This window comes from Nannobrachium achirus (genome assembly GCF_963921795.1).
Source record: "Nannobrachium achirus genome assembly, chromosome: 9".
Taxonomy (NCBI): domain Eukaryota; kingdom Metazoa; phylum Chordata; class Actinopteri; order Myctophiformes; family Myctophidae; genus Nannobrachium; species Nannobrachium achirus.
Genome location: NC_137818.1, coordinates 12,676,139 through 12,703,770, shown reverse-complemented (window position 1 = coordinate 12,703,770; position 27,632 = coordinate 12,676,139). Strand labels below are relative to the sequence as shown.

The 27,632-nt window shown below is 43.1% G+C and overlaps 4 protein-coding genes across 4 annotated transcripts; 3 read left to right on the top strand and 1 right to left on the bottom strand.

Annotated features, from left to right (window-relative positions):
- Positions 1–1,375: 1,375 nt before the first annotated feature.
- LOC308290641 (COP9 signalosome complex subunit 3-like) lies at positions 1,376–2,626 on the top strand (the record flags this gene model as incomplete). The annotated part of the gene is made up of 1 exon (XM_080732551.1): positions 1,376–2,626. The coding sequence occupies one exon, from the start codon at positions 1,376–1,378 to the stop codon at positions 2,624–2,626; it is 1,251 nt and encodes a 416-aa protein (XP_080588677.1).
- A 3,382-nt stretch (positions 2,627–6,008) lies between these two features.
- LOC308290640 (metal transporter CNNM4-like) lies at positions 6,009–8,300 on the top strand (the record flags this gene model as incomplete). The annotated part of the gene is made up of 1 exon (XM_080732550.1): positions 6,009–8,300. The coding sequence occupies one exon, from the start codon at positions 6,009–6,011 to the stop codon at positions 8,298–8,300; it is 2,292 nt and encodes a 763-aa protein (XP_080588676.1).
- A 3,935-nt stretch (positions 8,301–12,235) lies between these two features.
- Positions 12,236–14,497, top strand: LOC308290639 (metal transporter CNNM4-like; the record flags this gene model as incomplete). The annotated part of the gene is made up of 1 exon (XM_080732549.1): positions 12,236–14,497. One exon carries the CDS (start codon positions 12,236–12,238, stop codon positions 14,495–14,497), a length of 2,262 nt encoding a protein of 753 aa, XP_080588675.1.
- A 2,052-nt stretch (positions 14,498–16,549) lies between these two features.
- On the bottom strand, positions 16,550–22,630 carry cntd1 (cyclin N-terminal domain containing 1; the record flags this gene model as incomplete). The annotated part of the gene is made up of 7 exons (XM_080732548.1): positions 16,550–16,660; positions 18,120–18,216; positions 19,200–19,344; positions 20,029–20,191; positions 20,292–20,463; positions 21,598–21,673; positions 22,465–22,630. The coding sequence occupies 7 exons, from the start codon at positions 22,628–22,630 to the stop codon at positions 16,550–16,552; spliced, it is 930 nt and encodes a 309-aa protein (XP_080588674.1).
- Between the last annotated feature and the right edge of the window lie 5,002 nt (positions 22,631–27,632).

The following is a 27,632-nucleotide window of genomic DNA, read 5'->3' as shown; positions in this document are numbered from 1 at the left end:
AGCGGCGCCGCAAACCACTGCTACCGATACAAATCCGTGGAGGATGAGAACCACTGCTTTAACTGTGCGTTCAAGCCTCCCTCATGCCTTCCTGATGCCTAGCTTCCTTGAGCCTCCTTCCCTTCGGCCTGGCGAAGACAATAATAATATAATAATAATAATATAATAATTGTGGGCTCGCTGAAAGGCGAGACTAGTATGTTATACCAAAACTTTATAGGTCAAGTTTATTCTCCTCAAAAGAATGACCGTCAGTATAAAGGCAGGGCCCTTAGCCAATGAGGAGCAGCCGAAGGGTAGATCTTTGTGCCCATACATGGTGTTCCATGCGAGCCCACAGGAACAATAGTCTGGTTGCCCAAGTGCCAACCACACTAACTAGAAAAGATGCAATTGGAAATTGCAAGTGTGGTTGCCTATTTAATAGCCATAACATCATGTGAAGCTCGACCAATCCTCAAGGATTGTGTATCCAAGAAAATAATAATAACTAGAGAAATTGCAATTTGGGAAATTGCGAGTGTGGTTGCCTAAAAAGTAACTCTTACATCACAGACTCTTACATCACTATATATGGTGTTTCCCATTCAAAGTCAATGGGGAAGATCAGCTACCTAAAAGTTACCTTACTATATATGGTGTTTCCCATTCAAAGTCAATGGGAAATGTCAGATACCTAAAAGTTACTCACTATATATGGAGTTTCCCATTCAAGTCAATGAGACTAAGAGTTGTAAAAACTGCAAAATTCCCCAGAGTAATAATGTGGTTGCCCTGGCAACCACACTAATAACTGGAATACTGTTCCTACAAAACAGTGTGGGCTCGCTTGTGACTATATTCTGCAGCGTGCTAACTGCCATGTGAAGCTCAACCAATACTCCAGCTAACACCACTCCCAGACGTTGTTCCGCCAATTGCACCTCATTGGCTAAGGGCCCTGCCTTTGTACTGTCTGCGGTGGAACTTGGTAAATAAATAATGAAAATAAAATAGTGTTCTCGCCTTTCAGGCGAGCCCACAATAATAAGATGATGAAAGCTGGGCTAGAACTATAATGTGTTGCCTACAGCAACCACACTAATAATTTCATTCAACTGTGTGATATCCATTAGGTAAAACAAACTGTTACAGAGCCACACCATGACAATAAAGGTGCATGCTCACAACCGCTGGCAGTTATCTACCTTTAACAGGGTGTTGGCTTGCTGTGCAAATTCAGGACACTCAAGGACGAACTGCAAGGGAAAAATCGGCATTGTTGTTAGGCATGCTCGGCAACTGTTTGTATTGTGTTTGACGTCAGACCAGGTATCCGAGCCTCTATAAGAGTTCACAATGCAGCGCACTAGTTCTGTCTGCAACCAGCGAAATCATGTCTTCAAACTTGGATGTCTTTGTGACTTGTGTGCAGCAGAGTTCTGCACAAAAGACCTTTGATCGCCTCCATGATTATGTCAAAAACAACTCTCACATGCTGCAGAAACACATACCCCAACTGGACACCGTGCTGGGGATCCTGGACATGCACGAGCACTCCATCGGCTGGCTGGCTGTTCTAGTCGCGAAGTTCTCCATGCCAAACAACCCCGACTTTGAGGCTCTATTTTCCAAAGTCCGTGACTTTGTGAGAGCCTGCAACGAGGCGCAAATTAGAGAGGCATCAGACCTGTTTGCTACTCTCTGCCACAAGTTGAGGATAACCCTCATAGATCGTAAACAGGCGCTGCGGGGCATCGTCGTTCTAAAACAGGCGATAACGAAAATGCAGAATGACGTCCTCCAACTTACCTCAGTTCATTCAGACCTGTGCCTCCTGTGCTTGGAAGCAAAGTGTTACAAGCCGGCCCTGACCGTACTGGACCTGGATATGACAGACATCTGCAAGGAGAAGGGAGCTTATGAAGGCAAGGACTTTATAAAATACTACTACAACGGGGGCTTGATTTACACCAATGTGAAAAACTATGAAAGAGCACTGTATTTTTATGAGCAGGTGATTACCATTCCAGCCCTGTCGGTGCACCCGACCATGGAGCATGCTTTTAAAAGGCACATCCTGGTGTCACTCATACTCCACGGAAAGATGCAGCCACTGCCCAAATACACTGCACAGATCATAGGGAGGATCAAGCCCTCGAGCAGCGTGTATTACGAGTTTGCCCAGGTGTACACCAGCAACAACCACGCCGAGCTCCGCGGCCTGGTCAGCAAGCAGGGCGAGATGTTCAAGCGAGACGGCACCACAGATCTGGTCAAGCAGTGTCTCGACTCCCTCAACAAGAAGAACATCCAGAGGCTGACAAAGACCTTCCTGACGCTCTCCTTGCAAGACATGGCGAGTCGAGTGCAGCTGTCGGGACCGCAGGAAGCCGAGAAGTACGTCCTGAACATGATCGAAGATGGCGAGATCTACGCCACCATCAACCAAAAGGACGGCATGGTCTGTTTCCATGACAACCCCGAAAAGTACAACAACCCTGCGATGCTCCACAAGATCGACCAGGAGATGAGCAAGTGCCAAGAGCTGGACAGGACACTAAAGTTCTTTGATCGGAACATCACGACGTCCGAACAGTTTGTGCGGAAGAGTATGGGGCCACCGGAGGAAGACACATGGCGCTAGGCCTCCATAGTTAGCCAATGGACATAGTGAGGATCCTGTCTTGCTCAAGACCCGCTTGCCAGGAAAGAAAATAACCAACCACACTTCTGGCAATGAAAAGAATGCTTACCTTTTTTCCTGTCTTTTTTTTTTTATGCCGTAGCTATGAATGTGCACGTGAGACGTCTGGACCACTGTTTCCCATCCATTCCATGGGTCGTGAGTTTGTCCATTATTTTTTTTTTTTATTAAAATACCCCCCACCCAAGGAAAATGCACAAATTGTCATGAGTTGAAAACAAATTCAAACATTTTTCAAAAAGAGTAAAATAAAATGTAAAAAAAAAAAAGAAAAAATCCCTAACTCAGAAAACACGTTTTTAAGTAGTGAATATAGCAGGCCTGTAAGCTCGCAACGTGGCGCGAAGCGATGTGTTGTGAGATTGCAGATCTTCTATTTTTGGACTGGACTGATCAGCAGTACCAACTTTTTTGTGAACACTGCCAGACTATATAGGCCAATTGTTTTATGTTTTTTGAATATAAACAAATTAAGAATAAATAAATGGATACAAAGAATATTTGTATTGAACGGTGCTAACCGCTCCTACATCTGTGGCTTTGTGTGTCCCTATGTCCGTAGTGCGAGACTGACGTCACAGGAGACTAACATCATAGAAAGTACGCTTAAATCGACATCACCACAGCTGATGTCACGGACAGAAGGGCCCATACAAGGAGATATGCACGTGCGTTGTGTTTGTTACCTTGCAAAGTGAGCACCCCTCACTGCGATTTTAAAAAGAATTATACAATAATATATTAAATGGATATAAAAAAGGGGGCTTGGATAGTCACCTTGCCCAAATTTGGAATCATACTTCATAGATATGTCATAGACCATCACAACCTCCGCCCCTAATCTCTCTCCTCTTCTAGCGCCACCATCAGGCTGATTTTAGCAAAAAAACATTTTTGGACTCTGCTCCAAACATGGATCAACATGGATCTGTCCCATTTCCCATATTCCCTTCTGTTTGGCTACGATTGCCTTCTAAAGTTTGTGTATGCAACCTGACAGTTGTGCACGGGTAAACTACTAGGTTCACACACATTTTTACCAATGAATTTCCAAAACTTTTCCAAACATTTCCAGAATATTTAACCCAATTTCCAGGCCTACCGGTATATAACAATCATTATATAGTATCTTACTCCTACTGTATGTGAAATGCCCAAAGAAAGACAGGCAGTGTAGCAGAAATAAAGCCTATGTATTATGGTATGATTCGATTCCAAATTTCATGACAAGTAAGCAATTTACCCCGAGTGAGAGGACATTATGCTCTCATAATGTCCGCAGTGAGGGTGTTATCGGACGAGGCGCAGCCGAGTCCGATAACACACTCACTCAGGACATTATGAGAGCATAATGTCCGACCCCGAGTGGTAAATAGCTTTTCTACCACTTTTTCCCGTATACATGAAAGAAAACACATAGTTGTAACTTGCAAGGATCTTAAGTTACAATCATTATTGCCTATAAAACTTCCGCGAGACAGCAGATAGTTCCACCAACAACATCTTCTACTCACCAACAGATGGCGCCAACTCCATACTAATCCATGCGTCTAGCTTACAGCTAAGCTAACGTCAGTTAAAAGCACCGTTCCGGCCGTAAATAGAGGCTGTTCGCTTCCAGAAAGGCATAGGTTCAGAGAAAAGGGGCTTTAAAGTTGGCGGATTGCATTGGATCCAAATAAATCGGCGACGATAGTACGCACGTTAGTAAACATAGGACCGCTGCGACCTTCATTTGTTGGTTGGGGGACTACCTCCTGAAGTCCCCGGATGTACACTGAGGCGCATTGATCTCGGACACACAACTTTGCGGCAGTTGTCCTCTCATAACCTCCGGAATTTAGCCAATCAGAATCCAGTATTTGAACACGTGACTCGAAAAAGTGGTAGAAATTCTTTTCTACTCCACCTATTCTAGGACATAGTCGATATTAGTTCAACCGATATATCATAACAAGGAGTTAAATTGCTTACGCTTCCTCACCAATGAGTTAGGTTGCACTGCAGAGGTTGGTGTCACGTGACAAGCTAACTACGCGTCATGCTACAGCACTTTGTGAGCTTGTAGATCTCTTCTTTTTGTCACATTAGGCTGCAATCATGTTGCCCGTTCTGTGAAAAACGACTTAGTTTCTATTTTGTGTAATGTTATGTTATACATGTTTTAGAGAAATGTTTTTTATTAACACAATTATTAGCCAAAAACAATACAGCCTAATATTCTTCCAGGACCCATGATCAATTCCAAACCTTTTCCAGTTCTGTAAAAAGGATTTTTATAATTTCAAAATATTTCCAGGAACTGGGGACCCTGAAACTAGAGGGCGGACTCAATGAAAGTTGCTCAGTGGCGTTTGAAGCACCCGGAAGACTGCCGGAAGTACCCCAAATAAGGAGTTGGCCTACTTATCTAGGCCAACTCTTGGCCAATAGCTAGCATTTCAGACTATAGAGCATGCACAGTAGCCTTTTAAATGCTGAAGTGTTGCTATATAATATATATATATTTGACCACCAGGCGACGGCCACTTCAATGCACTACTGTGGTTCTGGAGGCTTGGCTTAAGCCAATTCTATTATAAGAAGATAAATATAAACTATACTAGAATTGACCTTGTAATTTGTACTATTGAATACAGGGATTTCAGATTTTTATTGAAGGGATTGCCCCTTGAGATGCAGTCTTTTTTTGAGCGGTGCTCCTGGAAGGAGCTAAGCTCCAACATCTGGCTTTGTCCGTACCAGTATGTACGCCCAGGGTCACATTGGCTTTGGCCAAGCTTCGTTGGACACTTAATGGAGATCCCTGATCTCCATATATGTCTAGCTGACCTATAACATCACATTGTGACATCACATTCCGTCCTTGTCCCTTGTATGCCCATAGATGGAGTTCCCTGGTGTCATCAATATTAAGCCCATAGCTTGGAATGCCCATATATGGACATATTGTGTGAGTCAAGTGGTCCATAACAGACGTCAGTCATATCCATATTTGGGAAAATATGTTTACTACATGTTGACGTCAGCAAGGGGGAGAAGACGACAGCCAGCCCCATGGCCTTCCCTAAGTAAAATAAATAAAATGTTGTCAACCAATCATCAAGGACGATGATACACGAAAGAAGAAGAGCAACTTTTCACTGAGTAATATTTGACCAGGACTATCTATACTTTGACTAAAGTTCAAGAGTTCTAGAGTTCTTCGTCCACCGCTGGCATTCAGGCATGCATGGTAATAGTTTGTTGTTGCTTGTTTGTGACATCAGACCAGAGCTCCTCTATATAAGGAGTAAGATGACTTAAATCCATCCATTTGGACATGGTGACAGGATGGATCACTGCCAGGTGGTGTGTGCTTGCTTTACTCCTCCTTTCGGGTGTTGCCGGAGGAGGACGCACAGAATCAGCGACACCGGGTGCCTGCAGGAGCCACGTGCTTGGTATGCGGCTGGAGAGAAGCGACAAACCCGCCACTACCACTGATGACGGTGTCATCCAGGTGACTGAGGAGAGTACTGTTCAGCTCCGGTTTTACGGACTGCAGTTTGACTCGGAAACATGGAGGGGAATACGCTTCGTGGAATTCACGAAGAACGACAAGGAGATTAGTGATAGCATAGACACGGCGAACAGGACTTGTGTCGATTTCGCTACGCAAGATATCAGCATCGGAAACGTAATGGAGGAGGTCAGTGGCGCAGGAACGACAGGAGTTGTTAGTATAAACCTTAAACGGCTTCGCAAGAACGAGTTGAAGAAGGAATATGCTCTGTGCACCGAGAGAGTCTGTGAAGATGGGAGCAGACGCTGGGAGCTCATGGGAGAGAGTCATGGCAGGATCCTGGTGGTCGAGGAGACGCGTTCTCTTCTTCCCATGTGGATGCTGATAACCATCATCCCCTGCTTGTTTGTACTGTCCGCTATATTTAGCGGGTTGAACCTGGGGCTTATGGCACTGGATCCACTGGGGCTCCGCATTGTCCAGACCTGTGGAACAGATCAAGAGAAGAAATATGCCCGGGAAATTGAGCCCATCCGCAGAAAGGGCAACTATTTGCTCTGTTCCCTCCTCTTGGGCAACGTCTTAGTGAACGTAACGCTTACCATTCTGCTCGACAATCTTATAGGCTCTGGGGTGGGTACAGTGGTCGCCTCTACTATTGGCATTGTTGTCCTTGGTGAGATTGCACCCCAAGCAATATGCTCTCGCCACGGACTGGCTGTGGGAGCCAAAACAATACCGTTGACTAAGTTTGTGATGTTTCTGACTTTCCCCGTGTCGTACCCTGTGAGCAAGCTCCTGGATGTGTTACTGGGACAAGAGATTGGTACCATCTACACCAGGGAGAAGTTTGTAGGAATGCTTAAAGTGACTGAACCCTATAATGGCCTTGTCAAAGAGGAGATGAACATGATGCTTGGAGCCCTTGAGTTCAGGACCAAAACTGTAGAAGATGTGATGACGGCCTTGCCTGATTGCTTCATGATTCCCGAGGACGCACTGCTAGATTTCGAAACCATCTCAGAGATCACAGAGAGTGGATACACGCGCATCCCAGTTTTTGAGGGTGAACGCACCAACATCGTCAACATTCTGTACGTGAAAGATCTGGCGTTTGTGGACCCTGATGACAAGGCTCCTTTGAAGACGATCATAAATACGTTTGAGCATCCCCTACAATTTGTCTTCCATGACACAAAGCTGGACGCTATGCTGGAGGACTTCAAGAAAGGAAAGTCCCACTTGGCCATTGTCCAGAAGGTAAACAATGAGCGAGAGGGCGATCCCTTCTACGAAAGGGTGGGATTGGTCACTTTGGAGGACATCATCGAGGAGATCATTAAATCAGAGATCCTGGATGAATCTGATTTTTACACCGACAACAGAACCAGGAAAAGGGTGAACCCCAATCGGCATAAGCGCGACCTCTCTGCCTTCAAGCAAGACGGCGATAGCAGGGTGAACATTTCTCCGCAGCTGATGCTAGCAGCGCAACGGTTCCTGGCCACAGAGGTGAGCTTGTTCAGGCCTCCCCAAATCACAGAGAAGGTCTTGGTGAAGATCCTGCAACACCCGCAAGTCATCCAGGAGATGAAATTCAACGATAAAGATCCCCCGTCAAAGCACGCCCTCTACCAACGGGGTAAACCTGTGGACTACTTTATACTAATTCTACAGGGTCAGGTGGAGGTGGAGGTAGGCGATGAAAACCTGAAGTTTGTAACTGGTCCGTTCTCCTTCTACGGGGAAATGGCTCTTAAGGTGCCGTCCGCCGAATCCCATTCTCCCGATGCTCCGGAAAGCAGCTCCGCCTACGGCAGCAAAACGTCGATCCCAGGCACCCCCTCCCAATATACAACGGATTTCTGCATGTGTGCCCTCACGGATCTGCAGTTTGTTAGGATCACCCGTGACCACTACCAGAACGGGCTTCTGCTGTCCAGGTCATCTCCGTCACCCGCGGCCACCCCGTCTGCAAGTGGTCCCCAGTCCCTCCTTCAGCCTACGCCGCCACCCACCACCGCCTCTTTGGAGGTGTGCATTGACATGCCCAATAGCTCCGTTCACCCAGAGGAGATTAGACGGGAGTACGATATCACAGAGGTGTGATCTCTCCTGAAGGGACAGAGCAGGTGAAGCACGGCAACGATAATCGGTCAGAGACAGTTGTGGCAAAAAAAACGTCAGCACCGACCAGAGCCTTGACAACCTTGTGTTTGAGACCAACCATTTTCTTTCCTCTAATGGTATCTCCACTTCAAGATTCAAGATTGCATTATTTGTCATAAGTTTTTCGGTCTACAAAAAGCGTTAGAAAAAAGAAACAAAATTATGTTTGTCTCTGTTTAAAACAGCAAAAAATCATGAATAAAACAAATAGTGCATGAAAAAAACTGCAAAAAATCATAAAAGAATAAAACATAGTGCAAGGGGGAAAAAATATATAATATATATACAAATAATCGTGGAACCGTGTATATACGTACTAACTACATCTGCTCTAATCTAAACTACTACAGGGATCGACTGAGAGGAGTAGCCTTTGGACAGGTTCACATGCAGCTCCTCAGTCTTGGCTCCCGGTGACCCTGATCGCAACGGTGGGAGCTGATGGGCTAGGAGGGTCGCGAGCTTATGAGAAACAACTAAAACAAGACCTTAAACCTGGCGAAAACAGTTTTGTGCATTAGCGCAAGATAGTAAAACTAGTGGAACCGCGATCTTGCCACAGGTGAATAATTGTGGTTTTAAACAATAACACAGAAAATATAAATCCTTATTAGTCTAGTAGTGGGAAGAAGGGGTTATCATCATGGCCCCAAATAACTTTAAAATATCTTGCGAGTGCCTCTCAATACATAATGCTAACCTCTCCATCGGCAATAGTCAGTGGTGTTACTGTGTTCTAGAATTCCCTACACCGTTGCACTCAGGGTCACCGGGAAAACCGCGGTCGCCTTGGCTCCGATTTGGCCAAAACGTGACTGCTACACTCCTAACCAATACACAACACAGGTCACATATCACACCATTGCTCGCTGCTCTACACTGGTTACATATCCAATGTAGCATTTATTTAAAGATGGGGTGCCGTGATCCCCCCCCCCCAAAAAAAAGAAAAAGAGTGTACAGAAAGTATTAAAATCATGTTTTTATGTGGCTGTCAGGTGGGTGGCGACCCAGCTGAAGTTAGCCACACCCACAGTGTTGTGGGTATGGTAAAAGGGGATGGAATGATTTTATGAAGTCATTAAATCTGTGTCTTTTGATTGGGCCTTTTGACTCAGGGGCTTTCAGCTTTCAGGAAGAAACCACAAATACACAGGGAAGGCATATTTGCACATTATAACCACCATAACTCAACAAACATACAAAACAGAAAATGTACAAAACTATGGCACCACCTCTTCAAAATGAAAAGAATGCTTACCTTTTTTCCTGTCTTTTTTTTTTTTATGCCGTAGCTATGAATGTGCACGTGAGACGTCTGGACCACTGTTTCCCATCCATTCCATGGGTCGTGAGTTTGTCCATTATTTTTTATTTTTATTAAAATACCCCCCCACCCAAGGAAAATGCACAAATTGTCATGAGTTGAAAACAAATTCAAACATTTTTCAAAAAGAGTAAAATAAAATGTAAAAAAAAAAAAGAAAAAATCCCTAACTCAGAAAACACGTTTTTAAGTAGTGAATATAGCAGGCCTGTAAGCTCGCAACGTGGCGCGAAGCGATGTGTTGTGAGATTGCAGATCTTCTATTTTTGGACTGGACTGATCAGCAGTACCAACTTTTTTGTGAACACTGCCAGACTATATAGGCCAATTGTTTTATGTTTTTTGAATATAAACAAATTAAGAATAAATAAATGGATACAAAGAATATTTGTATTGAACGGTGCTAACCGCTCCTACATCTGTGGCTTTGTGTGTCCCTATGTCCGTAGTGCGAGACTGACGTCACAGGAGACTAACATCATAGAAAGTACGCTTAAATCGACATCACCACAGCTGATGTCACGGACAGAAGGGCCCATACAAGGAGATATGCACGTGCGTTGTGTTTGTTACCTTGCAAAGTGAGCACCCCTCACTGCGATTTTAAAAAGAATTATACAATAATATATTAAATGGATATAAAAAAGGGGGCTTGGATAGTCACCTTGCCCAAATTTGGAATCATACTTCATAGATATGTCATAGACCATCACAACCTCCGCCCCTAATCTCTCTCCTCTTCTAGCGCCACCATCAGGCTGATTTTAGCAAAAAAATCATTTTTGGACTCTGCTCCAAACATGGATCAACATGGATCTGTCCCATTTCCCATATTCCCTTCTGTTTGGCTACGATTGCCTTCTAAAGTTTGTGTATGCAACCTGACAGTCGTGCACGGGTAAACTACTAGGTTCACACACATTTTTACCAATGAATTTCCAAAACTTTTCCAAACATTTCCAGAATATTTAACCCAATTTCCAGGCCTACCGGTATATAACAATCATTATATAGTATCTTACTCCTACTGTATGTGAAATGCCCAAAGAAAGACAGGCAGTGTAGCAGAAATAAAGCCTATGTATTATGGTATGATTCGATTCCAAATTTCATGACAAATTCTTTTCTACTCCACCTATTCTAGGACATAGTCGATATTAGTTCAACCGATATATCATAACAAGGAGTTAAATTGCTTACGCTTCCTCACCAATGAGTTAGGTTGCACTGCAGAGGTTGGTGTCACGTGACAAGCTAACTACGCGTCATGCTACAGCACTTTGTGAGCTTGTAGATCTCTTCTTTTTGTCACATTAGGCTGCAATCATGTTGCCCGTTCTGTGAAAAACGACTTAGTTTCTATTTTGTGTAATGTTATGTTATACATGTTTTAGAGAAATGTTTTTTATTAACACAATTATTAGCCAAAAACAATACAGCCTAATATTCTTCCAGGACCCATGATCAATTCCAAACCTTTTCCAGTTCTGTAAAAAGGATTTTTATAATTTCAAAATATTTCCAGGAACTGGGGACCCTGAAACTAGAGGGCGGACTCAATGAAAGTTGCTCAGTGGCGTTTGAAGCACCCGGAAGACTGCCGGAAGTACCCCAAATAAGGAGTTGGCCTACTTATCTAGGCCAACTCTTGGCCAATAGCTAGCATTTCAGACTATAGAGCATGCACAGTAGCCTTTTAAATGCTGAAGTGTTGCTATATAATATATATATATTTGACCACCAGGCGACGGCCACTTCAATGCACTACTGTGGTTCTGGAGGCTTGGCTTAAGCCAATTCTATTATAAGAAGATAAATATAAACTATACTAGAATTGACCTTGTAATTTGTACTATTGAATACAGGGATTTCAGATTTTTATTGAAGGGATTGCCCCTTGAGATGCAGTCTTTTTTTGAGCGGTGCTCCTGGAAGGAGCTAAGCTCCAACATCTGGCTTTGTCCGTACCAGTATGTACGCCCAGGGTCACATTGGCTTTGGCCAAGCTTCGTTGGACACTTAATGGAGATCCCTGATCTCCATATATGTCTAGCTGACCTATAACATCACATTGTGACATCACATTCCGTCCTTGTCCCTTGTATGCCCATAGATGGAGTTCCCTGGTGTCATCAATATTAAGCCCATAGCTTGGAATGCCCATATATGGACATATTGTGTGAGTCAAGCGGTCCATAACAGACGTCAGTCATATCCATATTTGGGAAAATATGTTTACTACATGTTGACGTCAGCAAGGGGGAGAAGACGACAGCCAGCCCCATGGCCTTCCCTAAGTAAAATAAATAAAATGTTGTCAACCAATCATCAAGGACGATGATACACGAAAGAAGAAGAGCAACTTTTCACTGAGTAATATTTGACCAGGACTATCTATACTTTGACTAAAGTTCAAGAGTTCTAGAGTTCTTCGTCCACCGCTGGCATTCAGGCATGCATGGTAATAGTTTGTTGTTGCTTGTTTGTGACATCAGACCAGAGCTCCTCTATATAAGGAGTAAGATGACTTAAATCCATCCATTTGGACATGGTGACAGGATGGATCACTGCCAGGTGGTGTGTGCTTGCTTTACTCCTCCTTTCGGGTGTTGCCGGAGGAGGACGCACAGAATCAGCGACACCGGGTGCCTGCAGGAGCCACGTGCTTGGTATGCGGCTGGAGAGAAGCGACAAACCCGCCACTACCACTGATGACGGTGTCATCCAGGTGACTGAGGAGAGTACTGTTCAGCTCCGGTTTTACGGACTGCAGTTTGACTCGGAAACGTGGAGGGGAATACGCTTCGTGGAATTCACGAAGAACGACAAGGAGATTAGTGATAGCATAGACACAGCGAACAGGACTTGTGTCGATTTCGCTACGCAAGATATCAGCATCGGAAACGTAATGGAGGAGGTCAGTGGCGCAGGAACGACAGGAGTTGTTAGTATAAACCTTAAACGGCTTCGCAAGAACGAGTTGAAGAAGGAATATGCACTGTGCACCGAGAGAGTCTGTGAAGATGGGAGCAGACGCTGGGAGCTCATGGGAGAGAGTCATGGTAGGATCCTGGTGGTCGAGGAGACGCGTTCTCTTCTTCCCATGTGGATGCTGATAACCATCATCCCCTGCTTGTTTGTACTGTCCGCTATATTTAGCGGGTTGAACCTGGGGCTTATGGCACTGGATCCAGAGGGGCTCCGCATTGTCCAGACCTGTGGAACAGATCAAGAGAAGAAATATGCCCGGGAAATTGAGCCCATCCGCAGAAAGGGCAACTATTTGCTCTGTTCCCTTCTCTTGGGCAACGTCTTAGTGAACGTAGCGCTTACCATTCTGCTCGACAATCTTATAGGCTCTGGGGTGGGTACAGTGGTCGCCTCTACTATTGGCATTGTTGTCCTTGGTGAGATTGCACCCCAAGCAATATGCTCTCGCCACGGACTGGCTGTGGGAGCCAAAACAATACCGTTGACTAAGTTTGTGATGTTACTGACTTTCCCTGTGTCGTACCCTGTGAGCAAGCTCCTGGATGTGTTACTGGGACAAGAGATTGGTACCATCTACACCAGGGAGAAGTTTGTAGGAATGCTTAAAGTGACTGAACCCTATAATGGCCTTGTCAAAGAGGAGATGAACATGATGCTTGGAGCCCTTGAGTTCAGGACCAAAACTGTAGAGGATGTGATGACGGCCTTGCCTGATTGCTTCATGATTCCCGAAGACGCACTGCTAGATTTCGAAACCATCTCAGAGATCACAGAGAGTGGATACACGCGCATCCCAGTTTTTGAGGGTGAACGCACCAACATTGTCAACATTCTGTACGTGAAAGATCTGGCGTTTGTGGACCCTGATGACAAGGCTCCTTTGAAGACGATCATAAATACGTTTGAGCATCCCCTAAAATGTGTCTTCCATGACACAAAGCTGGACGCTATGCTGGAGTACTTCAAGAAAGGAAAGTCCCACTTGGCCATTGTCCAGAAGGTAAACAATGAAAGGGTGGGATTGGTCACTTTGGAGGACATCATCGAGGAGATCATTAAATCAGAGATCCTGGATGAATCTGATTTTTACACCGACAACAGAACCAGGAAAAGGGTGAACCCCAATCGGCATAAGCGCGACCTCTCTGCCTTCAAGCAAGACGGCGATAGCAGGGTGAACATTTCTCCGCAGCTGATGCTAGCAGCGCAACGGTTCCTGGCCACAGAGGTGAGCTTGTTCAGGCCTCACCAAATCACAGAGAAGGTCTTGGTGAAGATCCTGCAACACCCGCAAGTCATCCAGGAGATGAAATTCAACGATAAAGATCCCCCGTCAAAGCACGCCCTCTACCAACGGGGTAAACCTGTGGACTACTTTATACTAATTCTACAGGGTCAGGTGGAGGTGGAGGTAGGCGATGAAAACCTGAAGTTTGTAACTGGTCCGTTCTCCTTCTACGGGGAAATGGCTCTTAAGGTGCCGTCCGCCGAATCCCATTCTCCCGATGCTCCGGAAAGCAGCTCCGCCTACGGCAGCAAAACGTCGATCCCAGGCACCCCCTCCCAATATACAACGGATTTCTGTGCCCTCACGGATCTGCAGTTTGTTAGGATCACCCGTGACCACTACCAGAACGGGCTTCTGCTGTCCAGGTCATCTCCGTCACCCGCGGCCACCCCGTCTGCAAGTGGTCCCCAGTCCCTCCTTCAGCCTACGCCGCCACCCACCACCGCCTCTTTGGAGGTGTGCATTGATATGCCCAATAGCTCCGTTCACCCAGAGGAGATTAGACAGGAGTACGATATCACAGAGGTGTGATCTCTCCTGAAGGGACAGAGCAGGTGAAGCACGGCAACGATAATCGGTCAGAGACAGTTGTGGCAAAAAAAACGTCAGCACCGACCAGAGCCTTGACAACCTTGTGTTTGAGACCAACCATTTTCTTTCCTCTAATGGTATCTCTACTTCAAGATTCAAGATTGCATTATTTGTCATAAGTTTTTCGGTCTACAAAAAGCGTTAGAAAAAAGAAACAAAATTATGTTTGTCTCTGTTTAAAACAGCAAAAAATCATGAATAAAACAAATAGTGCATGAAAAAAACTGCAAAAAATCATAAAAGAATAAAACAGTGCAGGGGGGAAAAATATATATAATATATATACAAATAATCGTGGAACCGTGTATATACGTACTAACTACATCTGCTCTAATCTAAACTACTACAGGGATCGACTGAGAGGAGTAGCCTTTGGACAGGTTCACATGCAGCTCCTCAGTCTTGGCTCCCGGTGACCCTGATCGCAACGGTGGGAGCTGATGGGCTAGGAGGGTCGCGAGCTTATGAGAAACAACTAAAACAAGACCTTAAACCTGGCGAAAACAGTTGTGTGCATTAGCGCAAGATAGTAAAACTAGTGGAACCGCGATCTTGCCACAGGTGAATAATTGTGGTTTTAAACAATAACACAGAAAATATAAATCCTTATTAGTCTAGTAGTGGGAAGAAGGGGTTATCATCATGGCCCCAAATAACTTTAAAATATCTTGCGAGTGCCTCTCAATACATAATGCTAACCTCTCCATCGGCAATAGTCAGTGGTGTTACTGTGTTCTAGAATTCCCTACACCGTTGCACTCAGGGTCACCGGGAAAACCGCGGTCGCCTTGGCTCCGATTTGGCCAAAACGTGACTGCTACACTCCTAACCAATACACAACACAGGTCACATATCACACCATTGCTCGCTGCTCTACACTGGTTACATATCCAATGTAGCATTTATTTAAAGATGGGGTGCCGTGATCCCCCCCCCCAAAAAAAAGAAAAAGAGTGTACAGAAAGTATTAAAATCATGTTTTTATGTGGCTGTCAGGTGGGTGGCGACCCAGCTGAAGTTAGCCACACCCACAGTGTTGTGTGTATGGTAAAAGGGGATGGAATGATTTTATGAAGTCATTAAATCTGTGTCTTTTGATTGGGCCTTTTGACTCAGGGGCTTTCAGCTTTCAGGAAGAAACCACAAATACACAGGGAAGGCATATTTGCACATTATAACCACCATAACTCAACAAACATACAAAACAGAAAATGTACAAAACTATGGCACCACCTCTTCAAAATCACTATACTGGCTAGCCCCTCTTTACATACTGTATCACATCACATATCTGAATTAGTGAATCCCCATGACAATGTGAGATCTCTCAGGTCTTCTGACCAAGGATTTCTTTCTGGCTATCCCCAACACTAGGATAATGTGGGCAGGCTTCTTTCGTGCTATTTAGCAAGTTGCTGAATTTCAGTCATGATATTTCTTCTTTTTTTTCTTGAATCCATATAAAACCAAGGCTATGGACTGGGTCCCTATACACTCGCATTTCACCCCTGGAAGAATTTGCTGGTAATATACAGATGCACTGGGCTACTTTCTGATGAGGTGAACATGTGAAAGTCAAAATGATTCACTGCTGTGAAGAGTTTCGCCATTAACACACACACACATACAGATACACATGTTCACACATATATTTTATTCTTTACAAATATAACCAAAAGATTTGTCAAATCTACTGAGAACACAAATGTAATGAAGTGTAACTTAGAATATAAAATGGATCAAATCGATCAATAATATGCATGCTGATTCAGAACTCAGCTGTCCTCCTTGGGTAACAAAGGTGCTTTACTTTTACCGGCACCACTTAAACATCATTAATTAATTACATAGGTATTTCAGCGACTACCAAACTGCCGATCCTATAGCAATCGTCTCTGACTTAGTTGCACACAACCTCGTGGACATATAAAGCTCAAAAGCAAAACGTGGCTAAATCAGCACAACGGTCATTTCCAGTGGGTGAAAGGTGAGTCACGGTGTGACAGGAGAACTTGTCTTAGTGATGTGCATCACTGTCACGTGAGTGAAGTCGACGATGCTCTGCTTGGACATCCCGGTGATGAAGCTCAGTTCCTTCACCACCTGTCATGCAAGAAAGAAAAGAGAGTGAGGCGCAGAGTCAGCGGTGTCACAGCGCGGCATCGAGTGCCACACTGCAAGCTTTTGAAAAATCTTGAAAATTTGAATTCTTTGAATATTTCAAATCCTTCTAAGGTTTTTTGAAAAACATATGTTTCTATGTCAGTGGTGCTCAAACTTTTTCATGTGAAGGACCCCCAAGATTATATGTATTTGGCCACAGACCCCCATCTCAAAATATTTAGTTCCAGGGACCCCCCAGAAGCAAAATCTGAGTTACAAATGTTGCTTAAAAAATACATATACTGTATTCAAAGATTTGCACACATTTTCACAACTTAAAAAAAATATCAGATCTATAAGCTTGCAGCACGGCACTCGGTGCCATGCTGTGAGCTTGTATATCTGATATTTTTCAATAGCTAAAGTATAAAAGAATTAAGGCCCCTCGACCTTGGGCCCTAGTAACTCAGTCCCACTTTTCCCCAGTGTCCAAAAATATGTTTTTGGACACCACCATCGGCCTGATGGTGGTGCTAGAAGAGGGCCATGTGAGAGATCAGGTTCGGAGGTTGTGATTTGACATCCAAGGAGTGTGTGACGTGATGTGATGTGATGTGACGTGACGGACAGACAGGCGGTTAGGCTTGTTCTTCTGTAACATCCCAACATCCAACATTGGTAGTCGCAGGTTGCGTTTTTTGGGGGTCTTTTTGCTAATAATAATAATAATAATAAACTTTATTTGTATAGCACCTTTCATGACATGAAATGGAGCTCAAAGTGCTACAGAGCAAAAGTGAAGCACAAGTGCTTCACTTAAAACAGACAAGATTATCAATAAAACTTCACCATAAAAATTAAACATTTTCAAGACAGTGAATCTTGACATGAATAACAGCACAGATATGTAAACTCAACTAAAAGCAAGGGTGAAGAAATAGTTCTTGAGTGTACAGGTAGTTGCTTATTTGGGCTTGTTTCCTAACCAGTGGTTCTCAAACAGTGGTAAGGCGGCAGTTAGTTGCATGTGGGTGTCGCAAACCAGAAATTGGCGACCTACAAGCTTGGCTATTTCCTGTGCGCAACTAAGTATAAATGAGGCTTAGGTCTACTGTACTTTATATCAATCACCCCAAGACATGGGGCAGCATAATTTATTTAATTTGTCCCGCACACTGCCTTCACTTACAGTAGTAGTTTGTTACAATGTTTCGATCTAAACTACCTTCATATATCTATTTAGTTTTTGTATCTAACATTGCCATTCTTTGAGCCCTGCACTCTCAAGTGCTACACTTAGATTATGAGATATACAGTAGGCTATGTTGTGTGCAAAGCTGACATTTTGCCCTGAGTTGGCAGATGTGATAAGGTCAGAGGAAATCCACAGAGATATTTCAGAAGATATTTCAGAAAAGAAATCTAAACAATTCATTAATATAAACAGTGAATGTTTCACCTCTTCCCATTTGCTGATGTTGAAGATGTACGTAGCCACTGCGATCACGCCAACACCGAGAAGCATGCAGTCTTTAGTCACAGGCACAAAGTTCTCTCTGTTTAAAAGAAATATACATATACAGAATATAAATCATTCTAATACTATAGGAGGACAATGCTGTATCTGTAATATACACATAATGTTATACACAGTAGTACATCAGTACATACATACATACTCTCAACCCACAGCGTTGTAGCTCAGATGTGTCTGTATGTCCTTGTTGATGGTGCTACGCTGACCGTTCTATGTTGTTCAGTTGTTTTATTTATTGTTATTGCTGTTTGTATGTAGGCCTGTCACAATTAGTACATAATAATCGTCTAATCGCAATTAGTTGACATAATCGCAATTATTTCGTCACAATCGTTTCCATGTTGAACATTTTTCATATATTTTCAAACATTTCCGAAAGAACAGCAGATCTACAAGCTCACAACGCGTCGCTTTGTGAGCTTGTAGATCGGCTATTTCCACTATCAATGTCCTTTTTTAAGTATTACGTCAAATATGTCAGTAATTTCTTTGCATATTTAGGTTATGTGTCATGTCTGCCATGTGCAACTTCAAAGCCTAAAAGCCAAACAGAAATGTAATTGTCAACAACAAAAACTGAATTAAATTCTTAATCACAAATATATGAATGACAATTAATCGTCATGTAAAACTTCATAATCGTGACAGCCCTATTTGTATGTTGTGCTAGAGGACCCCCTTGAAAATGAGATGATGCATCTCAAGGAGTTAATTTACATTTTGAAATAAATAGATATATGTAAAGGCTTTCATGTCATTCAGGTTTGTTTATAATCGGTCACCATAGATAATCGATAAGTTTGAGTGCTGCAGAAACAAATCATTATCTACTAAAGCCTAGTTTACACTCACATACAGTACAAGTACTGTAGAATGATTGCAACCTGTAGTTAGCTTCAGTTCTTTTAGGCAAGTAACACTCTCGTGCGATGTTTAAATTAAGCAAATCCTCCTGCATTCTGCAAAACTTTGCAGAATGCAACAATACATAAATGTACGTACCTCTGCTCTCTAGATGGATTGAGGCACTCGGTGGTGGCCATTAGCAGAGAGTCATAGATGGCAGTCTTCTCTAGGCAAGTGAACTTGAGAACGTGGCAGCACAGTGGATGTAGACGCTCAAGAGGGATTGTTGCGTCATTGTGTCCTATGAAAGTACATGTCTTTTCAATGTTATAATGATTCTTTTCTATTTTCACCAGGAGACCATGCATTTACATACTGTCATATGCTGAAAAAATGCCCACATTTGGAGATCAGCATGCTGACATCTCTGATACTAAACAGTGTGGCCACCATGGTAACAGCCGCATGCTGAAACAATGCCCACATTTGGAGATGATTTCCACTGTCTGTCTGCATGCTGACAAGCCTGACATCACTGATAATATACAGTGTCGCCACCATGGTTGTGGCTGTCTGTTTGCATGCTGACGTCATACTCTGACATCATAGTACTGACATCACAGACTGACCCGGGCATAGGACTAGTTTTTATTTCATTTCAATTGCATTTATATGTTCTTATGTTAACTTTATGAACTTAAACACAAATATATTGGGGAAAAAAAGACTAGTCCTTTAAAAGTCATTAAGCTACTAATATAGACTGAAATGATTAAAGCGTGGGTCATGTTTGCATGTTTGGAATTGTAACAGCTGAAATCAACAATATATCAGTATTCTGATATTAACCTGTGGGTTGCATTAAGTGACGGTGGGCCGCCAGTTGCCCATGTATGTATGCCCTAAGTACACAATGTCAATGAGACAAATTAACACATTGTGTTACTTTGTGTAGGCTAAATTGTATCCACATGTGATAGCTTACCAAGCACCTCCAGAAGAGTTTCCACGGATGACAGAGCACTTGGGACGTTTAGATTGAATTCAAGCGTTTTCAAGATCATTAATTCTGACTCCAGAAGTGCTTGCTTGGAGACTTTCTGGCCCATCGAGTGAAGAAACTGCACGCCGATATTGTTGTCGACAATCTTGAGAAAGAGCAAAATGTATTTTAGGACCCGAAGCCTGACAAAGATGTACAAAGACCTTGAGAGTCGGGAGATTGTGGGAGGTGTCACAATAACTTACATTGGTGTGCAAAGACAGTTTACTTGCAATCTGTACACAAGAGAAGACGATCAGCACGTATTCGTTCCTCAGCTTTTCATAAACGACATCCTCGTGGTTTGTTGGCTGATCTGCAGCAGCACCTTGAGCTGTCAGAGCAGTGAACATATCTGCAATGTGCTTGATCATGAACCTGGAGAGACAGTGGTTTGGATGAAAGCTTGTTGCGACTCTGAGTCCGACTCTGGGTCTTCAACAGGGGGTCTGGGACCCCTAGGGGGTTCTCAGAGTTACTACAGGGGGGGCCCCCAAATCCTTGTGTGATAGGAACTTGTTTTTGCATTAAAGGTGATACACCATGCATTTAAAAAGTATTTATGTCATATTGTTTATGTCCCAAAAACGTTTTTCAAAAGGTTTGAGGCTAAATTACCACTCCTGAATAGAGAGCCTCTCTCATTTTGAATGGCTCTCAGAGCATTTTCAGCTGCAGTACCACCTTTGGCCTGAACTGCGCCACCCCCCCAAAATCTTTTTGAAAACATTTTTTTTGAAAAAAAAAGTTTTTGAAAAAAAAAAAAATCTTCAAAAACGGCCGTCAATGACGTCAGCGACGGCAGCAAATCTAGACAGCCTGTTTTGAGAACCCGTGGGATGCTTTTAACCTCCGCCTTCCCAAAACCAGAGAAAGACACAACGGTCAGAAATGGGACTTTGAGGATAGAAGGTGCTAGTGGGACCCCAAAAAAAGGTTTTAAAATAGGAAAAGTGAAATTTCATGGTGTATCACCTTTAACTAACCTTGAACCCTAGACTCCCCTATTCAGAAAACTTTGGCCAAAAATAGCTGATCTGGGGGGGATAAAAGAGCAGACCAAGTACAGAGCAAAAGGTCAGGTTTACTAAGCATTGACGGTTTGAGTAGTTATGTCTGACTGTTAAAAGTCTGAAAATGTATGGCTATCTGTGAAATCAGGCAGTTTTCAATAAGATTTAGAGGAACTAATTTATGGAATGCCGCCGATCCAAGGCTAAAAGAATCTCCATTACCGGTCTTTAAAGCCAACTACAAAAAAATGCCCATAGCCAAAAAGTAGTAGATACATTTGTATTTGGTTATGTGTGTTCAGGTTTGTAGGCAGAGTTTGTAATATATATGCATGTACTTTATTGTATGTATATTATATTTAAGCATATTTACTATGTGCTATTTACTATGTGCTAATAAATAAATACAAATACAGCTAAGGGTTCCTTGGGCTGAAACACGTTGAAGACCCCTGGAATAGAGGAACAGAAGCTACTATTGTTATTTTTGTCATCGTACCTTTCGAGTATTTCAATGGCATGGTATCCAACCATGGGATCAAGTCTCATCTCCTCGGTCATCAGGAAGATGCATTCTGGGAGGCACAGGGAGGAACAGAGTCAGCTGTCAGGTTACCATAAATATGGTAGCCAGGTACAGTAGATCAGTGGTTCTCAAGTTACCTTTTCAGGATGTGACCCCCCATAATAATCATATTTTAACTGGGGACCCCCCACCCTGACGAGCACTAAGAGTTACAAAACCTACATTAACAACTTCAGCCCTGTATACATTTTGGCCTTTGTGAGCTTGTAGATCTGCTATTTTCAAAAGATTTGTATACATTTGTATAATGAGTACTTTTACTTTTATACTTTAAGTGTATTCAATACTTGTGTACTTTTACTCGAGTCAATTTTGAATTGACTCGAATCGACTCAAATGTTTTACAAGTATCAATACTGCTATATACTCGGTTACAAGTAAAAGTCTGGGATCCAAAATCGAATGTATTGGCATCAAAATAGGCTATACTTAAAGTACCAAAAGTAAAAGTACAAAATGTTTGAAAATAGCAGATCTACAAATATTGTAGATCGGTACAAAATAGGGCTAAAATAGGGCTAAAGTGGATTAATGTATGTTTTATAATAGGCTACAATCATGTAGCCTATATCGGCAGTAAAAGTAATTAGAAACTAAAGTTTTCAAATAATTGTAGTGGAGTGAAAGTACAATTTTTGCCTCTGAGATGTAGTGGAGTAGAAGTAAAAGTACTGAAAACTGGAGAGATACTCAGGTAAAGTAGGCAACTCAAAACTCTACTCAAGTACAGTAGGCCGTAGTAAATGTACTTAGTTACTTTACACCACTGCAGTTACTCACCAATCATTTTGGGGTTGTCTTTAAAAGCACCGCTACATTTCAACGAGCTGCTGAGGCTGTCTTTGTTTTGCTCGTTAACAACCAGCAGGATGTCAGACAAGACCTCACAAGAAGTCTCACCAAAGCTGAAACTGGGGCTTTGAGAGCACAGAAATGACCTTGCCATTTTCCCTGCTGGGTAACCAACCAACCGTCAAACCTACTGTACACCTAAATGTGTGTTTACTAACGCCTTGGTCGAAAACAAAATACCCTGTTGTTTAAGGTTAAGACATAATAAATACCAAATTACAAGCTGTGTCGAATTAGCCAAATATAAATTAACAATTTCAACAGAAGATGGCGCTGTTGTACTTTCTTTCAACCAACGTTTCAAATTAGGGAATCATTTGGACGTTGCACCTGTTTGTTTCCCACCATGGAATGTCCGGCCTCACACAATGATAAATAGTATATTTATCTGAGATTATAAAGTTAAATTCGTTTTGTCTTTCGCTACATTCCTGTATATTTTCACTAAATAATAATAAATGTTTTGATTGATTGATTGATTAATTTATTGATAGAAGTCTGAAGACTTTATTAGAAGTTTGCACAGACAGTTTCATGACATTGACAATACAGTTCACTGGTACAAGGTCAACTAAAAGGATAAACCCCAAAAGGACTAGGCCTATGGCTTAATTGTCCAATTGAGATCCTTTTTTTATTTTATTTATGACATTTGAATGACAGACAGTGCAGAAGATATCATCAGAAAAACAATCATAAAACACAATATAAAATAAATAATATTTACAAGAAAAGAGTTGGATTGGGGATTGAAGACTTTTATTAGATAAGTCCCTGTGACATACTAGCATCATGTCCAGGGGATGTACTTGCACATCAAGCTGCCTTACGCTACAGAATAAGGAGATAGGCTCATGCCCTTTGGGCCTCATGGCTCGGCAAGGCTTAATAGCCTACTTTAGTTTAACTTTGTTAAACACAGGCATCTATGTCACAAATTATGTATTAGTGGTCAGCATCATCACTAACTAGCTGTTTACTGTTTAATTAAATATTAATGTTATCACTTTATTGATATTGATATCAGTATCAATATCTACAGTAATCTTGAACACATTCAACATTAGGCCTACTGTTATTTCCATTTCATAATATGTTCTAATATATTTGTAGCACATTTGTATCAAATGTAAAGTGCATTATAAATAAAATTCAGTATTATCATTATTGTTATTTCACATTTTGTGCTATTCAGACATAGACCATCCAATTTACATAATTATAATGTGTAAAGCTCTCAAATCACCCCTTGCTTGGAATGTGATTTCCTTTTCTGGTTACTGTTCATGGGCTGCTATCTCATTCATTATAATTTTCATATGACATTCCTAATTTGCCTAATAAGTGTGTGTCTGTGAGTGTGTGTGTGTGTGTGTGTGTGTGTGTGTGTGTGTGTGTGTGTGTGTGTGTGTAACGGAGGTGATCCGAACCTCCCCACCCGGCTTCGAACCCGGGTCTCCCGTCCAATGTCCAATATCTTAACCATTACTCCAAAGGGATATCCCTATGGACCCAGGGCAGATACTAGACTTTTGAGGCGTCAAGGCTGGGGCTGCGACTCTCTCCGCCACACTCACCCCCCTTTGACCTCCTCCTACAGGGAAGCCCGGATCCGGGTCACCGCACCAATGTAACAGAGGTGATCCGAACCTCCCCACCCGGCTTCAAACCCGGGTCTCACGCATGAAAGTCCAATATCTTAACCATTTACATCAAAGGGATATCCCTATGGAACGAGGGCAGATACTGGACTTTTGAGGCTTCAAGGCTGGGGCTGCGACTCTCTCGAGAAGCTAACGGCTGCAGCCTACTTGACTCTCTCCGCCACACATGCTTGAGTGACACATTCAGTGACACACATAGGCCTACAAGATATCAGTAGGTTGAGTTAGATCAGTGGTTCTCAACCTTAGAGGCCGCAACCCCCCAAATAATCATTATATGATAATAATTATTACATTACATGCTTGATTCGGTTCCATAGATAACTTTTTTTTTTTTTTGTAATTGTCACAGATACCCTGTATACTCTCATACTGTGTGTTGGTTTGTTTACTGTTGAGTGAGAAAACAATGTGGCAATCATCTGGGGGCCCCCCAGAAATCATGTCCCGACCCACAGGTTGAGAGCCACTTAGTTTAGATCAACTGAAGCCGCAGGTAAAATTTGCAACATTGCAGTGTTGTATCTAATGTTTGTAATAGCCTATATCACACACAAAGTTGTAAAGTCAAGTCCCAATAGGACACATACAGACCTTTTTTCCCCCACAAGGCAGCCAGTCATATTGATGCAAGTGTTTGTGTAAATGTTGCTTCTTCCTTCACAGGTGTTCACTAAGGATTTATGTTGTGTTCCACTCCGGTCAAACAGAGTCAGGATGTGCAGCCAGGGGTGTCGCACCAAATTCTGGGTACAAGGATTTCACTGCGGGCCCCCCATCAATGTTCTTCATAGGGGGAGGGGGTTTAATCCTTAGACTGGGAACGCATTATATATTTTGTGGTTTAACTATTGAAAAATAGCAGATATACAAGCTCACAGCGCTTCACTCGGTGCCGCGCTGTGAACTTGTATATAGTATCTGCTTATTTTTTTTTACGCGAAAATGTGTGCGTTTTTTGAAAAACCTATGTTTCTATGTCAGTGGTGCTCAATTGTCACGTGAAGAAAATTATATGTATTTGGCCATGGACCCCCATATCTAAATATTTAGTTCCAGGGACCCCTCAGAAGCAAAATTTGAGTTACAAATGTTCGCTTAAAAAATACATATAGATTCAAAGATTTGCACTCATTTTCACAACTTTTCAAAAATAGCAGATGTACAAGCTCGCAGCGCGGCACTCGGTGCCGCGCTGTGAGCTTGTAGATCTGCTATTTTTCAATAGCTAAAGTATAAAATAAATTAAGGCCCCTCCACCTTGGACCCTAGTAACTCAGTCCCACCTCCCCCCCCCCCCATTGTGACGCCCCTGTGTGCTGCTATATTGTGCATGTCGGCCATAGACGCGTCGTTGCCTCACTGTAAGAAGCCTCCGCTGCACTAAGTGGAACAGAGACTTAATTACCATCATTAATAACACCTGTGACGGAGGTAACATTACACAACTATTTATGGCAGTATGGCTGCCTGTGAATAAGGTCTATGTTGCACTCATATCGTTGAAGGACTTTGTAGTTTACATTTACTGTACTGTGCAACGCGTTGTAAGCTTTTGTAGTGCGGCTATTTATATTAGCGAAGATATTTAATGTAGAGTGAAAAACTGAAAATACACTAGTAGCTACAGAACATACGACGGAAATAGCCGATCTACGTCTTCGAGCTTGTAGATCGACTGTTTTCGCGGAAGAGAAATCATTCTTAGGGGGAAAAACATCTTGTTGTAGTCGATGAAGTATATTGTCGTTGTCAGGTGGAAACCTTGTATCTCCAAGTTTCAAATTTGTATGTTCTTTCGCAAAGTATAGCCCTGCTTCATCATCGTACAAGGCCGCCACACAAACGTAGTGAAAACAGCAGATCTACAAGCACACAACGCCTCGCAGAGCGAGGCCTTGTGTGCTTGATCGGCTGTTTTCACTACTTTTGTTAAAATGAAAAATGCAAAACGAACGGTTTGGACATACAAGGTTTTCACCCGACAACGACGATATAGGGGTTTATGTGGTTATTAACTCATTGACTGCGCCGCCACGAGTACCCCGAGTTATTCCCATTGTCTGAGGCTGCGACGCCCGAGTTTCACGAGTTGGGGCTGTTTTCAAGGTTTATGCAAAAGTACACTTTCCCCTAGCCTGTTACAAAATGTCATGTTTCTATGATAAAAGGGTGGTTAAAAATCACACATCAAAGTCAGCTTGTTTGAAAACAAAGGAGAAATCGACCTCCCCAGTCCCCATGACCCAAAGTGAACTCATTTATCAGGACACGGCTTCAGTTCTGCCGACACAGTGCGGCGCGGCCGCAGCAGTGGTGAAACAAAACTAGCAGATCTTCAAGCAGACCATTCTGCATGAATCAAAAACATTTTCACTTGAAAAGCTGTGACCTGCTGCACTGGGTCACCCTAACTCTAACCCACACACAGCTCCATACCCACACAAAAAAGCTCAAAGTTTCTACAACAAAAGTTTACCAAAACGGTAAGACCCAGCAAGAAAACAATGGCTACATCAGAGCCTCGTAGCAACCGCCCGGCCTCTCAGGCCTCTCTATACCAAAACAAGCCAACACAAACACATCAACAACACAGCAACACCTCCCAGATGAAAGCATTGACAAATCAACACTCAAAGTGTTATAAAGGTTTCAACATAAACTTACCTCAGTGTGATGAGGAGAGCGTTGGTGTAACACACACACACACACACAGAGAGAGACAGATAAGTCCAGTGCCGTTTAGTGTCAGTAGATCAGTAATCCTATAGTTTCATTCGTGTAGTTTTCTTTTTCTGTTTGTGAGCGGGTTTCATGCCCTCACCGCGGCACAGCAAGCGCCCGACGGCTAGCCATGGTTCGACGGTCGCCTCTGATTCTGGTTCCCGTCGCGAACCAGCCCGATCCCTGGACGCGGGCGAGGGGCTAGAGGCGGATGAGGCGGCGCCGCCGTCCCAACAACACACACCGCGGGCAGACATGGCTCCACTGCCCGCACTCCTCACGCCGGAATCGGTGGCTTGCGTGAGGCCACGCGAAGAACGCTCTGCCATGCCCATGTCGCCGAGAGATAACATCGAGACGCTCTCCCAGTCCCAGAGTGAGATGTATGTATTATCCATATCATTGATCCATTCAAAAACAGCAGATAGCAGTCAGTGCAAGTTCACAGCGCATCACTTTGTAGCCTACTTTCCTGACTAACTAACTTTCGCTAAATTATTCACTCGATCAAATGATGTGTACACTGTACAGGTCCGTGTCCGATGCAGATGATGTCATCGGCAGCACTGATGATTGTCAGAGCAGTATAATCAGAGAGTGGTGTCACCGCGGGGTCAGAAACAGCGCTGGTCACGTGGTTCATTGTCACTTTACACCTCATAGACTTCAATGCATTTTGTAAACTTCCGGTTGGCCGTTTATCACTAT